The sequence below is a fragment of the Calonectris borealis genome, chromosome 2, assembly GCF_964195595.1.
Source record: "Calonectris borealis chromosome 2, bCalBor7.hap1.2, whole genome shotgun sequence".
In the NCBI taxonomy this organism is placed as follows: domain Eukaryota; kingdom Metazoa; phylum Chordata; class Aves; order Procellariiformes; family Procellariidae; genus Calonectris; species Calonectris borealis.
In genome coordinates this window covers 4,902,846-4,916,834 of record NC_134313.1, presented here as the reverse complement: position 1 = coordinate 4,916,834, position 13,989 = coordinate 4,902,846, and the positions used below count along the sequence as shown (strand labels likewise).

Genomic DNA, 13,989 nt, shown 5'->3' with positions numbered 1-13,989 from the left:
TGTGAGTGTTCAAAACCGAATACAGAAAAATTGTGTAAATTTATGTTAGATGAATCCATCTAATTATAAGCCAAAGTGAAACTGGTCCATCTAGGCAAGTCCAAAATGAACAAAGAATTAAGTTAAAATGAAGCAGATAAATATTTATTTTATTTAGTGGTAAGATGATGTTGCTATCAGAAATAAGTACAGATTAGAGAACATACCTTTCTTTGACATAATTTGAAAGATGATATGTTTGCTTATATATACACCGTGTTGCAGTCTGATCTTTAAGGTTATTAAAATTGCAAACTGAGAGATCAGCATTGGCTTTACCTCCATGTGACTTTTTATGCATTAGCATGTGTTTCTGTGTTTGAGACTAATACATAAACCCTTCCTCTCCTGTCATCCCACAGGGTAGGTACAGGAGTAAATGCTGAATGGAGAAAACTTTCTGGCAGCTTCTTTGTGTACATATGAAGATATGTACAAAACCATATAATGTATACCTTTTTAAGGATGGGCTTAGAGATCCAATATTAATTTAATACTACATGAAGTGCATATTAGGTTACCAAATGTTTATGTATTGAGGATTAATATCTATTAATTTAATGACTCTTTTTTTTCTTGAAACTAATTGTTTAGTTATCCATATGATCTTCTAGTTGGGGAAAAAAGTCAATCCTTTTCTGGTTTACCTTCTTGCTGAAATAATTCATTGTCTGAGGAGTACATAAAGGAGAAGTAAATTTTTTTACAATATAAGTATATTTACAGTCATTCTATTTTCTTTTGTTAAAAGGAAACTGAAGACTTAATTCTAATTAATATAGATAATGGAGCTATTACACATTCAAAAATGGCTGAAGAGGAACCTGAAATTCCAGATGTTCCAGCACAAGCAGCGGAAACTTTCATAAAAAGGTGAAAAGATGTTGAAGTTGTGTTTATCTTAGTGCATAAATCATGCTTGACCCTCTTTCTAAGTTTTTAATTTTGTATTATTAATTATTATCTTATATTATTTCATTCATATGAAACCACTGTATTTGATAAGGGCAAATTGAAAATTTCAATTAATTAATACGCAAGTAACTTTAAGCAGTCGTAATCATAACCATATTGTTTTGCAATACTTGGAATGCTAGTTTCTTTTTTATTACTGATACTGATTATTCTCTGAACTTTACAGTTCTTTACACAGACGAATGAGTGCACTGTGATTTACATGTATGAGTAGGACTTTCAGGAATCCTGTTAGCTTGTCAACACTTGTAAATCAATCTTGCACTTTCTCTATCTGTAAGATGCATGAGACCTAAATGACTTTTTCTTTAAAAGGTATGAAAAAAATCATTGGTGTTAGGATGTAACTTGATAATTTTGTTCTCCGTGTAGAGTGGAGAGTCTTCAGCTGCATTATGATCTAGAGCTCTGCCATCTCCGAGCCAGCACAGATCTTGGTGAACTCCAAATGCATAGAAGGGCTTGGCAACAGAAACTGAATACGGAAGTTCAGCAAACAACTTTGCAGTTAATTGTTAATATCTTCAGGTGAGTGGATATGGTATTTTTTATTATAAGAGCATATGGTACTGGTTAAGACACTTCCACTGTCACTGAAAATATTCTTTATTTTGTCTTACTTTCTAGACATTTTGTAAATCTCTTAAGTTTTGTGAGGGAATGTGAGAAGGAGGTCCTGCTAGCCTGCTGGAATATCAATAATTAATGTATTTGGGTACATACACATTGCTAGGACATTTTAAATAAAACTGTTCCAATTTTGAACCTGTATGTCTCTTGTATGAAGATTACAGGAAGAGAAGGTGCAGTCCTCACATTTCATAATTAGGAAAAGCTTAAGGCCCAGTAGGGATATTAATTTGTAACTGGAAACAGTTTTAGTCAGTCCTGCTAGAGAAAAATGAATTTGAACTGGGGCAGGGTAGAAGAGCTGAAAGCAGGATCAGGAGTTCAAAACACTTGGGTGTGTTTTGGCTAATTGTACAAATTCTGAGAAGGGATGAGATATCTGGAGATTGCAACCACAAGAGAATGAAGGACCGAGAGGAGCTGTTTCAGCTCAAGGAGAGGGTTGGCACAAGAACTTCTGGGTGTTTGGTGTGTTTTGGGAGTAACATTTTAATAATGATGCAGAGTAGGTTTGTGTGTGGGGTTTTTTTTCCCCCCTCTAGAAGAAGGTCCCAGCTGTGCTTATTTTCCTTGTTTCTTAACCTAATCTAATGTGTTGATACCCACAGTTGCTTTATCTGAGTACTGGTTGTAAATTCTGCTATTATTTCCTTGTATAAGGGGAGGGAATGGAAGTGTGATAGGTGATTTGTACACTTCATTTCTTTTTACATAGATACTTACATACTTGACCATGAAAATGAAATTACCTACCTGGTATTTCTAAAGAATCTGATTATATGGACAGACGTCTGCAAATAGCTGTGCAGATAACCATCCCCAGCTATTTCTTGCTGCCTCTTGCTGCAGATGGTGCTCCCCTTTTGGATAAGCTACTGAATTGCTCACGTGAATGCTCCGTAACACTTTCAGTCAGAAGGTGCTGGGTTAATTTATGTAGTCCAAATACCAGGTCTCTGTTAACCTGCTCACTTTTGTTGGATCAGCTTGGGGGGAGCGTTCATACAAGTGGCTGGGCCCTCCAGGGGGACTAGCTGCTGGGTGCAGAAGATAGAACAGACTTTATGGCTAGCACAGCTGGATAAGGAAAATGAAATGCATTTACAACCTGACGTGCTACCAATGTGGGATTTGGTGAATTTCAGTGTTTGACAACAATATGTTCCAGATAAAGATGAGGAGAAATGCATTTTGCTGCTGACAGCTTGAACTCTTTAACGTGCTAAATGCTTGGCTACAAAAAATGAACAGATGCTTTGCTCTCTAAGAGATAATATGTTTTGCAAAGGGGTTGATTCTTTTCTTGCTTGCTTTCTCCTTTCCTTCAAACTTTCTTTCTTTGTTCTTTTTTTCAGCCTTGTTTCTTCTATCTTCTAATGCTATCTCTGCCAGCATCCGGGAGTGAAGGAAAGTAAATCTCTGATGCCACTGAGCTGCCAGTTGCTACTGTCTTCAGTGAAGCACTGTAGTATTTTTGTGTGTGTGGAGGTTCCATGTTTAAAGCAAACAATGCTAAATTATGTAGAATTATATAGAACTATATACTTTTACTAACCATCTTTTTTCTGAACCCATATGGCTTGATAAACTGGTAATGGGCTTTTATCACTGATTTATGAAAGACAAGCGATGTATAGGCCTTCTGTCAGGTCTATGCATGGGTATGAGAGTCCCCTTTTGTGCTTACATTCAAATTTTAGCTCACCAAATTATTTTCTTCATTCACATGTTTTAATGGGAATTTCTTATTCCTCAATACCCAGCATAAGTAGATGAAATAAGATGTAATAATAAAAGGAGCCCTGATTTTAGCCACTTGCACATATCTAGCTTAAATAACTATCCTTTCTTACTCACAGACTTCAGTTCAGAGAACAGCCTTTTTCTTAAAAAATCCCACTTTCTGCTCCTGAAACAACTTGTTCTGGCTCACCTTTAGGGCACAGAAGTTACTATTGATGTCTGGTTTTCCAGGGGTAGTATAGGGCCTCTGCTGCCTGCTGTCACAATGCATATACTAAAATATGCATTGGTTCTTTATCTCTTTATTTGCTTTTATTTCAATAGTTCTGTCTCTTTAGTTTAACACAGTTTCCAGTTATTGCTGGCTTATAAGCAGAGTTTGAGAGTGCAGCAAAAAACTATGTAATCTATAATATTTCACGTGCATATTACAGATGCAATGTAACGGGACAGTGTGAGGTCAGATCACATCTTTCAAATTGCCTATGTGGATACGTACACTTGTCTTTTTAGTGCTCCAGATGGGTTGTATGTGATTCAGGAACTGTGTATGTAAATGTAATTCCAGGATTGGAACCTAAGTCATGACTTAAATATATAGATTGTCCTCTGTGGGTTACTAAAATTGATCCCACAGACTCTAAATGAATTTGCTGATTTGAAATGGCAGTGGTGGCAGGTAGCCTGTCTTACTTATAAGAGTTTGCGTTCTTTTTCTATGATTCAGTAACTCAGACTTGTTCATTAAAACTTAGTTTGCCTTTTGATACTGCAGCATATTTCTATTTTGCGTTCTGATGCTGCAGCGTATTTCTGGTAGTACCAGTGGGCTGCTGCTAATGCAAAAGTGCAGCTTGGTTACAAATCTCCAAGCATATTTATATATTTATTTATTTTTGTTTCCAGGGAGGTAAAAGACCATCTAAATTATGAACATAGAGTGTTTAACAGCGAAGAATTTCTGAAAACAAGGGCGATCGGAGACCAGCCATTTTACAAAAAGGTAAATTCAGTGTTAAATATGTTGTGATTCTCTGTTATTAATCTGTATTTTAGGATTAATGCCAAAAATTAATAGAACAGTCACAGTTTGGTCTGTGTGGTGTTGTTGAACCACCAACTTAAACAGAATGCTTTACCAAATTTATTTTATTTACTATAAACAGATAAAATAGTAGACAGCATTTTGGAGAGCAAGGTACTATGTAGTTCCAGAGCAAATTAAATGTAATTCCTCGGGGGTGAGATTAACCTATGGCAGATGGTCAGTAAAGCTACTTCTAAACTGTATTTTAAGCATAGGCACCTGTCCAAACTGTTTGTTTGGACCGAAGCCCATATGTAGACATGAGTTTTCAGCAAGCCTGTGAGCACAGCAGACGGGAGCTCAAATGACACAAATTGAAGTACCTGCTTTATCTGCAGCCTGAGCAACAGGGCATGGAGTTGACGATACCTGCTTGGCTCCAGGCCATGTGCCTGTTTCCCTCAATGCGTCACAGCGAACGCATGCTGCTGACTCTGAGCACATGGGTGGTACTGGTGTCCCTAGGGTCTGCAGTGGGACAGGGCATACGGGATATAGGTTGATTTAGCTAAGTGCTTTACCAGGTAGTATAACTGTAGCTTACTTTTATGTGCTGGTGAAGCCTATGAAGTAATATTCAAACAGTGCACAGCCTCGGGCCAGGCCCAATAGTGTCGAAGGCTAAAGGAGAATCTGAAATCCCCACTTAGTTTTTCTTAGCCCTTCTGCTAACTCAGCTTATTAGATACTTATCTGAGTTTGAAACCCTATAGGGGTGTGGAGTTTTTCTGTACAAGCCCTGAGTCCCTTTTGCACCTGCTCTGATCAGCTTGATCCTTCTGTTAGCATGAGCTTGATCTGCTGAAGCTCCAAAATGACTCAATTTTCAGCCAGTGTATACAGTGAACCAGGTTTTTATGAAGGATGCAGGTCTGTGTTCCTCTGGAGTGTAGACAGTACTGGCGCATGAGTCTGCCTTTTATCTAGTGGCTTTGTATATCCTAAGGAAATGGGGTGGGTTTAATTTCCTCAGTAAAAGGAGAGTGTCTTGGTCACCAGGCTGTAGGATTTGGAGCAGTTCTCCATGCCCTTGGTGTAGGACTGTCACTGACCATTAAAGGTTGGAGATCCTTTGGGTGAGAAGGAAAGAGAAAGGAAGGGGGAACAGAATGAAAGGAGCAGGGAGAGAAAGAGAGACTAAGAGTAGGCAGGTTCCTGGGAGAGTATCTTGCAATGTTAGGGTACTTTGCCCAGAAGTGGGAAGGTTGAGAGTTTCATTCTTGCAGTTGAGACTGTTATTTTACATTAAACTCCTTGCACCTGATTAAATTAATATTTGCCTTCAAATAATTAAGCTAAACTGTTGTGTATGTGAAAAACAGAATGTTTTAAGGGTTTGTGTCTAGCCACTACAGTGTTCTAGGAGAATTCAGTCTTGACACAGCAAGCCAAAATCCAAAGTTATAAACTCTTGTGATTTTTTTTAAGTGTCATGATTATTAACCAAATAAAAAGTTTACCTTAGTTAAATGAAAAAATAATTGTTTGGAAGACTGTTACCTTGAACTGGGAGGAATCTGGACAGCTGGCTCAATGGGCTGAGGCCAATTGTATGAGGTTCAACAAGGCTAAGTGCTGGGTCCTGCACCTGGGTCACAACAACCCCATGCAACGCTACAGGCTTGGGGAAGAGTGGCTGGAAAGCTGCCTGTCAGAGAAGGACTTGGGGGTGTTGGTCGACAGCCGGCTGAATATGAGCCGGCAGTCTGCCCGGGTGGCCAAGAAGGCCAACAGCATCCTGGCCTGTATTAGAAATAGTGTGGCCAGCAGGAGCAGGGAGGTGATTGTGCCCCTGTACTCGGCACTGGTGAGGCCGCACCTCGAATCCTGTGTTCAGTTTTGGGCCCCTCACTACAAGAAGGACATTGAGGTGCTGGAGCGTGTCCAGAGAAGGGCAACGAATCTGGTGAAGGGCCTGGAGCACAAGTCTTGTGAGGAGCGGCTGAGGGAACTGGGGTTGTTTAGTCTGGAGAAAATGAGGCTCATGGGAGACCTTATTGCGCTCTACAACTACCTGGACGGAGGTTGTAGTGAGGTGGGTGTTGGTCTTTTCTGCCAAGTAACAAGTGATAGGACGAGATGAAATGGCCTCAAGTTGTGCCAGCGGAGGTTTAGATTGGATAATAGGAAAAATTTCGTCACTGAAAGTGTTGTAAAGCCTTGGAACAGGCTGCCCAGGGAAGTGGTGGAGTCACCATCCCTGGAGGTATTTAAAAGATGTGTAGATGTGGCGCTTAGAATCATAGAATCATTATGGTTGGAAAAGACCTGTAAGATCATTGAGTCCAACTGTCAAGCCAACACCACCATGCCCACTAAACCATGTCCCTAAGCACCATGGTACATGGTTTAGTTGTGGACTTGGCAGTGTTAGGTTAACAACTGGACTCGATGATCTTAAGATTTTTCCAACCTTAATGATTCTATGGTCAATACCTGATTTCTGAAGGGATGCAAGACCTCTTTCTCAGCTTCTTGCGCCCTTTGATGCAATTTACATAGTAGTTTTTAACAGATACGTTATTAAGTAGCTTGTTATTCTAACCTACTGTAAGACATCTGCTGTTATTTAAGCTTCTCAAAAGTGAAATACTATTGAGTTGCGTCTTCACTTTTTTTGGTGATACTATAGCTTGTTTAACAAACCTGTGGGTCAAAGCAAAGGTTTAACAAGGAATGTAAGAAATTTTACATTTGCTTTTAATTATGTTCCATGGGTGCATATGAAAGTTACAGAGGTTTCCTTTGCTGCTAGAATTTGGCAGTTGACTCTCTGGAGTAACTGTTTACTGTTTACCTGGCAAAAAAATCTCTTCGTTAACATCAACAGGCCATGGTTGATAACTTTTTTTGCTTCCTGTTTGTTTCCTACTTCAGACATATGATAAGAAAAGTTTCTGAACATCCGTTTAAAAGAGATGTCAGTGTGTGAAGGAAATGATCAGAAAAGTATCTCATTTTACCTAAGCGGTAGTTGCCAAACTTGGCAGAATATCTGGCAATTCAAAGATAACAAACTGATGAATCCTAAATAGGAAATAATGTTTGTTGGAGAAAGCTTGCAACACTAGCAAACATTCTTAAAAACAAACAAACAAAAAGGAAAAATTAAAAAGAAGCTGTTAATACGTCATCAGGAGAGATATTAATCGGAAATGTTTTGACCAGGATTTCAAATGAATAGAAAGAATGAAAATATTTTCAGCAGCAGTTTCTAATGCTATAAGTGAAATAGTGGCAATTTTATGAATTGAAATTTAAAATTCATTTAAAATTCAGAAGTGTACATTCAAGAACTTTGAGCAGTTGACTCACTTAAACACTAAATAATATAGTGGCAGGTTTGCTTTCCAGTAAATCTTAGAAGAGAACACAATACGGAGTAATTACTAGTGGTATCTAGAATTATATTAAGAGAACTCCGAAAACCATTAGAAAGAACCTTTCAGTTCCTGCAGCTTGTCAAATCCTGTACATACAATTGCCAACAAAATATGCCATCTACTGGAGAAATACATAAAAGCAGAAGTCTTAATGCTTTTGTAGATACCATTTTACAGGATACGTTGCAAATGGATTGATAAGAGGCATCTTGAATAAGAATGACCTATTTATTGGTGAAATGTTTCCATTAATTTCAGAGTACCTAGATTACTTATGAATCTTTCTCCTTTGCTTTTTAAAAACATCATAGAAACATACTGATGTCTGATCAGTGGGTTTTTTGGGTGTGGGGTTTTTTTTTTTTTGACCTGTGATAAAGTCCAGGACTAACAAGGGTACTTTAGGCAAGCCTTTGGGATATATCATTAATCAAAGTAATTTTTCATAATTACACTCAAAGATACAACTGTCTTTCTGTTAGTAAGTTTGTAAAGGGTGGAGGTTGTGTAAACATAAAGACAGGATTCCTGTTTATAACAATATTGTCTCCTGACGAAGTTTGCATTTGATTTTCTGAATGCATTAGTTTTCTGAATTGTTTATTTGAGCCCTGTGCTAGAACTAACATTAATATAGTACACATATTGTATTGCCTCAAATCCTAGCTTTCATCTTGTTTTGATTTGCAATGGTGGGAGATGGTAGCTTTCCATTCTTTTTAATTCCCGCTTGGCATTTTTTATAGTGTCCTTTATCCTAAAAGTAGCAATTTGACCTCTTAGAAATTATTTCTGGATGACACCACAATAATTACCTGAGCAGGGAACAATTTTGGTGTTACCAGGAGAAAAGATGACTCACTTGTCTTCTCAGTTTGATGACATAATGTTAATTTATGCCACAAAATTCTTATCCCAAACCATAGACAATATTATCAGCACTTAGTTATAGGCAGAAAATATACTGTTAAACTTCAGTAGCTAGAACTCTCCGTTTTGCTCATTATTTCTCTTTTTTGTTTGGTTTCATCTTTTGGAGGGTGGTCTGAGATTACTGTTTGCCACTAAGCAAATATTGTGAAAGTACAGAAGGTGAATGGAAACTGAGTTAATTTTCTGTTGTTGAAGCTTTCAAATATTTTTGGTTTTGTGATTGCTAAATTGGATATTCTCAGCTTTGCATATGTAATGTTAATAAAAATGAGCAAAACATGCTAATAAAAATGTAATTTGTAAATGATCCACAGTTAACCAGTTTGTGTCTCACAGGTTTTAGAGACCTACATGTTTCACTCTTTTCTTAAAGCTCGTCTGAACAGAAAGATGGATGCTTTTGCTCGACTTGAGTTGAGTACCCAGCCTGAAGAGGATAGGTAAGGTTTTCTCATTCCTTATTCTGGTTTTGAATCTTCTGTTGATATCAGTGATAAAAGTCCATTTGATTCTATTGGTATGAGATCAGGTCATCTATGAATAAGATTATGACTAATTGATAGGCCACTTTATTAAGATTACTGTAAAAGGGTGATATGAGCATGTCCAATCATGGCTGTTGAAATTGTAAATTCGTACTATAATTGTAATTTAATGCTATTATACAGAAAAAAATAAAATCAAATAGTAATTTAATGTGTATGTATACTGAATTTTAAAACTAGTTACATATGTTTTTCAGATTAAACTTGATGTTTCATACCCCGAGAAGACTGACTATGGAGAAAATGGCTTCTAAACGATTTAATCCACAGTACATGATTAGTAGGCGTATGGTAATCAGTATGCCTAATCTGCAAGATATCAAGCTGCCAGAGGGCCCTACTAGGAATTCTTCACTTCGAAGAATAGAAACAGGCATTGGTAAGGGAAGAATGTGTTGAACAAATACAGTGTCTTTTCTGTTGTCTTTATGGGTGACATCGCTGAATAATTTCCACAGAAACAGCGTCAGATGCTGGAAAGAAATGGTGAGCTGCGTCATTTTGAGCTAAGGCCTGTCTGTGCTTCTCCTTGTGTGTTAAATCAGTCTGTAGCCTGCTGTAAGTTTTGCTGTACCACAGAAAAGTGATTGGTCACAATAGGATTGATACTGTAGAATTGCTTCCTGGGTCAGTAACCACGTTCAGTCGTCACCCACCTTATGTCCAGTTCTCCACTACCTTTAAATGTAGGCTTAGGCTTATCACCGTTTAACAAAGCAAGTCCTATAGAAATTGCATGGGTTTGGGTTTTTTCCCTTTTTTCTTTTTGTTTTTTTTTTTTTTTTCTTTCCCAGAATTGATATTATCAGATTAGGGAATATTCTGATAATAAGGATGATGGACATAGAAATATATTTGTGTCCCTAGCACAACTGTAATCTTACTTGAATTTCATGTAATGTAATTGCTTGTTGCTGTGATGGGGATTCTTTTTGTTGTTTGTAGTATGGCTGGTTGTGAAGATACTTGCACTTTTATTCACTACTTACACTAATCAATGTACTTTTGTTTTGTTTTGGTTTTAGCTGTAAAAATGCCCTCCAAATCAGTTAGTATGTTCAAAATCCCAGAAATTCACTTTCCTCTGATGTTCCAGTGTGTTCATTCCTACTATACAGACTTCTTCAACCATCTCAGCAAAGCTATAAATACCTTACCACCTGATAACTCAGCATTGCTGGCAAGGTACTTCTACCTCCGGGGGCTTATTAGCTTGATGCAAGGGAAACTACTAAATGCACTTTCTGACTTTCAGAACCTAGATAAAACAGACTTAAGAATTTTCCCTACTGATCTTGTAAGAAAAATAGTGGAAACCTTGTCTCCTTCTGAGCGTTCTCAAGCAGACCGCAAACCTGAGCTGAAGAAGCTGATAAGTCGAGTGATGGAAAAACAAAGAGAAGTTATGAAAATAGATGACCATGTAAAAAATTTTGAATTGCCAAAAACACACATGCAACTGGATGATTTTGTCAAGCGAATCCAAGAATCTGGGATTATCAAAGATATAGACACTATACATCGGTTATTTGATGCCCTAACAGTAGGTGAGTATAAGATACATTTTTAATGACCATCTACATTGGTGCAGTGACAATTTCAAACTGTTTTTTTATGCCAAAAATGAAATTTTTGTTTCCAGTTGTTTTTCTTTTTAATTATTATTCAGCATTTTCTGGGCCTCTAAAAACTCACAGTATGTGAGCTTTATGGACAATTTTATTTAATTAGGATAATTATGGAGAATAGATTTAATGTATACAAGAATGTCTTTATTGTGGATGCAAATATAGACGAGGAATCTACTTATATTTGGGCACACAATTTACAATTTTTCAGGTTGTGTAGGTGAGGTAGTTTCGTGATCTGATGATGTGCAGTTCTGCTTTGGCTTAGATTATGAGTAAAGTACAAGTACAAGACTGTCGTAGTTGCTCATGGAAAATACCTGTGTGTTGTAAAACCGCTAAGTAACAAAGCAAGGTGGCAGTCTGTTAAAAATAAACTAACAAAATCCAGAAGTCAAGTAGCTACAGTTACATTCCCCTTGGATGGTCAGGTCATCATAACAAAAGGAGAGGTTATGTTTATATTTGAGAGAACTTTCTTCTCTCCTGAATGAGATCTGAATCTTGTGATTGATTTCTAAAAACATAATTTGAGAGTGCTTTTATAAAATACTATTCAGTTCTCTTTCTGTGCCTGGTTCTCTGGTAACTGTTATATTTTGTGGCCACAAAGGATTAAACATTGGTCAAAATAGCAAGACTATAGCAAGACTTTCTGAAGCCAGAGGTAGCATAAATCTCACAAGAATTTGTGACAGATTCTGCTGTCCAAACACTTGAATTTTTAGATTAATTAATTACTTGGAATACCTATTGCTGAAGTCTTTAACTGTTACAAGTTTAGCTTTTATCCCAGGTTGGTAAGTATGTGATATAGTAGCATTCAATAGGATGAAGAACTGGAAAGTCATAATGAAAAATATTCCGTTCAGTAGGGAAGTATAAATCCTTTCCCATTGTCTGACTGGATTTTTGGCATGAATTTAAAAAAGCAATCTGGCACAGTGTTTGCTTCCTCCCTCCCTACAGTAGGGTGGAAGGGAGGATGCCAGATGCATGGGACCTATGGCCTAAGCTAACTACAGAGGAATCTTTCTACCTCAAGAGAAGAATTTTGTCTCTTAACTGTTTTCCAGGCCTATTTTTTTGTAGTTTTTGCACCTCGCTTACCCATTATGCTGTTAGGGACACAATTTGAAAGTTGGTATCTTTTAAAGCTGTCTTTCTGTGCAAATCTGTATAACTGTTTCTCACAGTAAACAAGTTTTAAAATATTTGTAGGACATCAGAAACAAATCGATCCTGAAACATTCAGAGATTTCTACAACTACTGGAAAGAAACTGAAGCAGAAGCTCAAGAGGTGAATCTGCCACCAACAGTAATAGAGCATCTAGATAAAAATGAATGTGTCTACAAGTTATCTTGCTCAGTTAAAACTAACTATGGTGTAGGAAAAATAGCTCTGACCCAAAAGCGCTTGTTCCTTTTGACTGAAGGAGGACGTCCTGGCTATATCCAGATTGCTGCTTTCAGGGATATAGAGGTGAGCATCAAGTAAGTTCTTGTTCTCTTGCATGCCTAAGGATATAGGCTATTCTGCAGAGATCTGTCTCTCAACTTAAAGTTTCCGTAAGGAATGTAGGAAACACCTCTGAAGTCAGTAGCTTATGAGTGATAGATAAAATTCAGGGTCTTTGGACCAAGAATTTCAGGGCTGATGTAGTATGGTTTGCTAGATGCTAGATGACATAGAATAAAAATCTAGAGGTCATAAACTCTAGATGTACAGAAAGGTGCAAAGATGGGATATAGAGCTAGAGAAGGTTAATAACATGAGCATTAAGTGTGCTTATTTGACTGTGGTGTCAGCGAGCCAGCTTGTACCCACTGTGTAGTGAAGTCTGTATGATGTTGTTTGAAATTTACATTTTCATAAAACCATTTCTGCTTAACAGTGTGTATGGACAATTAAAATCATTATCTGTAGTTATTAATAGAGAAAGTTGCCCTATAGGATGAGTACTGCACCTTATCTGTGATTGCATGGTGTATCTTCTTTGCTTCCTTTGTTTCCCTATTTCTAGGATGTTAAGAGCACGACTGTAGCTTTCCTTCTTTTGAGAATACCAACTCTGAGGATTAAAACATTATCTAAAAAAGAAGTCTTTGAAGCTAACCTTAAAACTGAGTGTGATCTCTGGTACCTGATAGTGAAAGAAATGTGGGCTGGAAAGAAAATGGCAGATGATCACAAGGTATAAATATGGGAATTTCTAATCAAATAAGTACGAAGTATGTGCTTTCTGACTCTGTTCTAAATAATTCATGCATCAATCTTAGAATTTTTAGGTTTCAGCAAACAATAGGTAAGTAATAAACTTTTTTTTGTTGTTACTTCTAAATATAATACTTATGGAATAATACGAAAAAAGAAAAAAATAGTGATTACATTTAAAAATATAGGATATTTTTTCTCATCCGTTGGCATGGAACTTTTAATTTATTCACTAGTTCTGTGAAATACTTTCTTAATTTCACAATGTATGAGAATAGTGTTCCTAACTAACAGAAAATTTTCTCTACCTTGCTTCAAAATATAATGCGTAGAAAGAGTTTTGCCATGCTGGAACCCTGGTGGCTATAGATCCTTTCAATGAATAGAGCAAGATGTATTCTTCTGCATAGAAACCTTGAGAAAAAAGATCATACAAGCAGGGTTTCCATTTAAACCACATAATTCTTCATGACTGCTGAATTTAATAGTGAAAATGTAAAATGTAGCTTGGTGGTTCTTCAGGAAGGATTTGAATCATTTTAGCCAAGATGAAGCATAATGTGTACTTCCCTCCCGTGAGGAAAGATCCAGCCTGAAAATGGGTATCCATCCTGTGTCCGCTGTTTGTTTTCCATCAGTGCCATTCATGTGGTTTCATTTGCACATCCTGTATCAAGATTGTGCCAGATCTGAAATACTTCTTTCAATGTAATGAATTAATGCAGGCTCCTGGTTCCCTGCTCCATGACCTTGCTGGGAGTGGAACATGTGATGTGGGAGAGGGGTTTGACTGCAAGAAGTATGAATTAT

The 13,989-nt window shown here is 37.2% G+C and overlaps 1 protein-coding gene across 2 annotated transcripts in view; it reads left to right on the top strand.

Moving 5' to 3' along the window:
- The window catches only part of DENND3 (DENN domain containing 3), a 47,974-nt gene that overhangs the window by 17,255 nt on the left and 16,730 nt on the right, over positions 1 to 13,989 (top strand). The window contains exons 8-16 of one of the 2 annotated variants that reach the window (XM_075141083.1): positions 791 to 912; positions 1,387 to 1,542; positions 4,294 to 4,390; positions 9,127 to 9,230; positions 9,533 to 9,714; positions 10,361 to 10,520; positions 10,638 to 10,882; positions 12,185 to 12,447; positions 12,989 to 13,159. In XM_075141083.1, coding sequence (XP_074997184.1) covers positions 791 to 912; positions 1,387 to 1,542; positions 4,294 to 4,390; positions 9,127 to 9,230; positions 9,533 to 9,714; positions 10,361 to 10,520; positions 10,638 to 10,882; positions 12,185 to 12,447; positions 12,989 to 13,159 — 1,500 coding nt within the window. Of the gene's footprint in view, positions 1 to 790; positions 913 to 1,386; positions 1,543 to 4,293; positions 4,391 to 9,126; positions 9,231 to 9,532; positions 9,715 to 10,360; positions 10,883 to 12,184; positions 12,448 to 12,988; positions 13,160 to 13,989 lie in introns of both variants that reach the window. The other variant, XM_075141082.1, reaches the window with a different exon arrangement.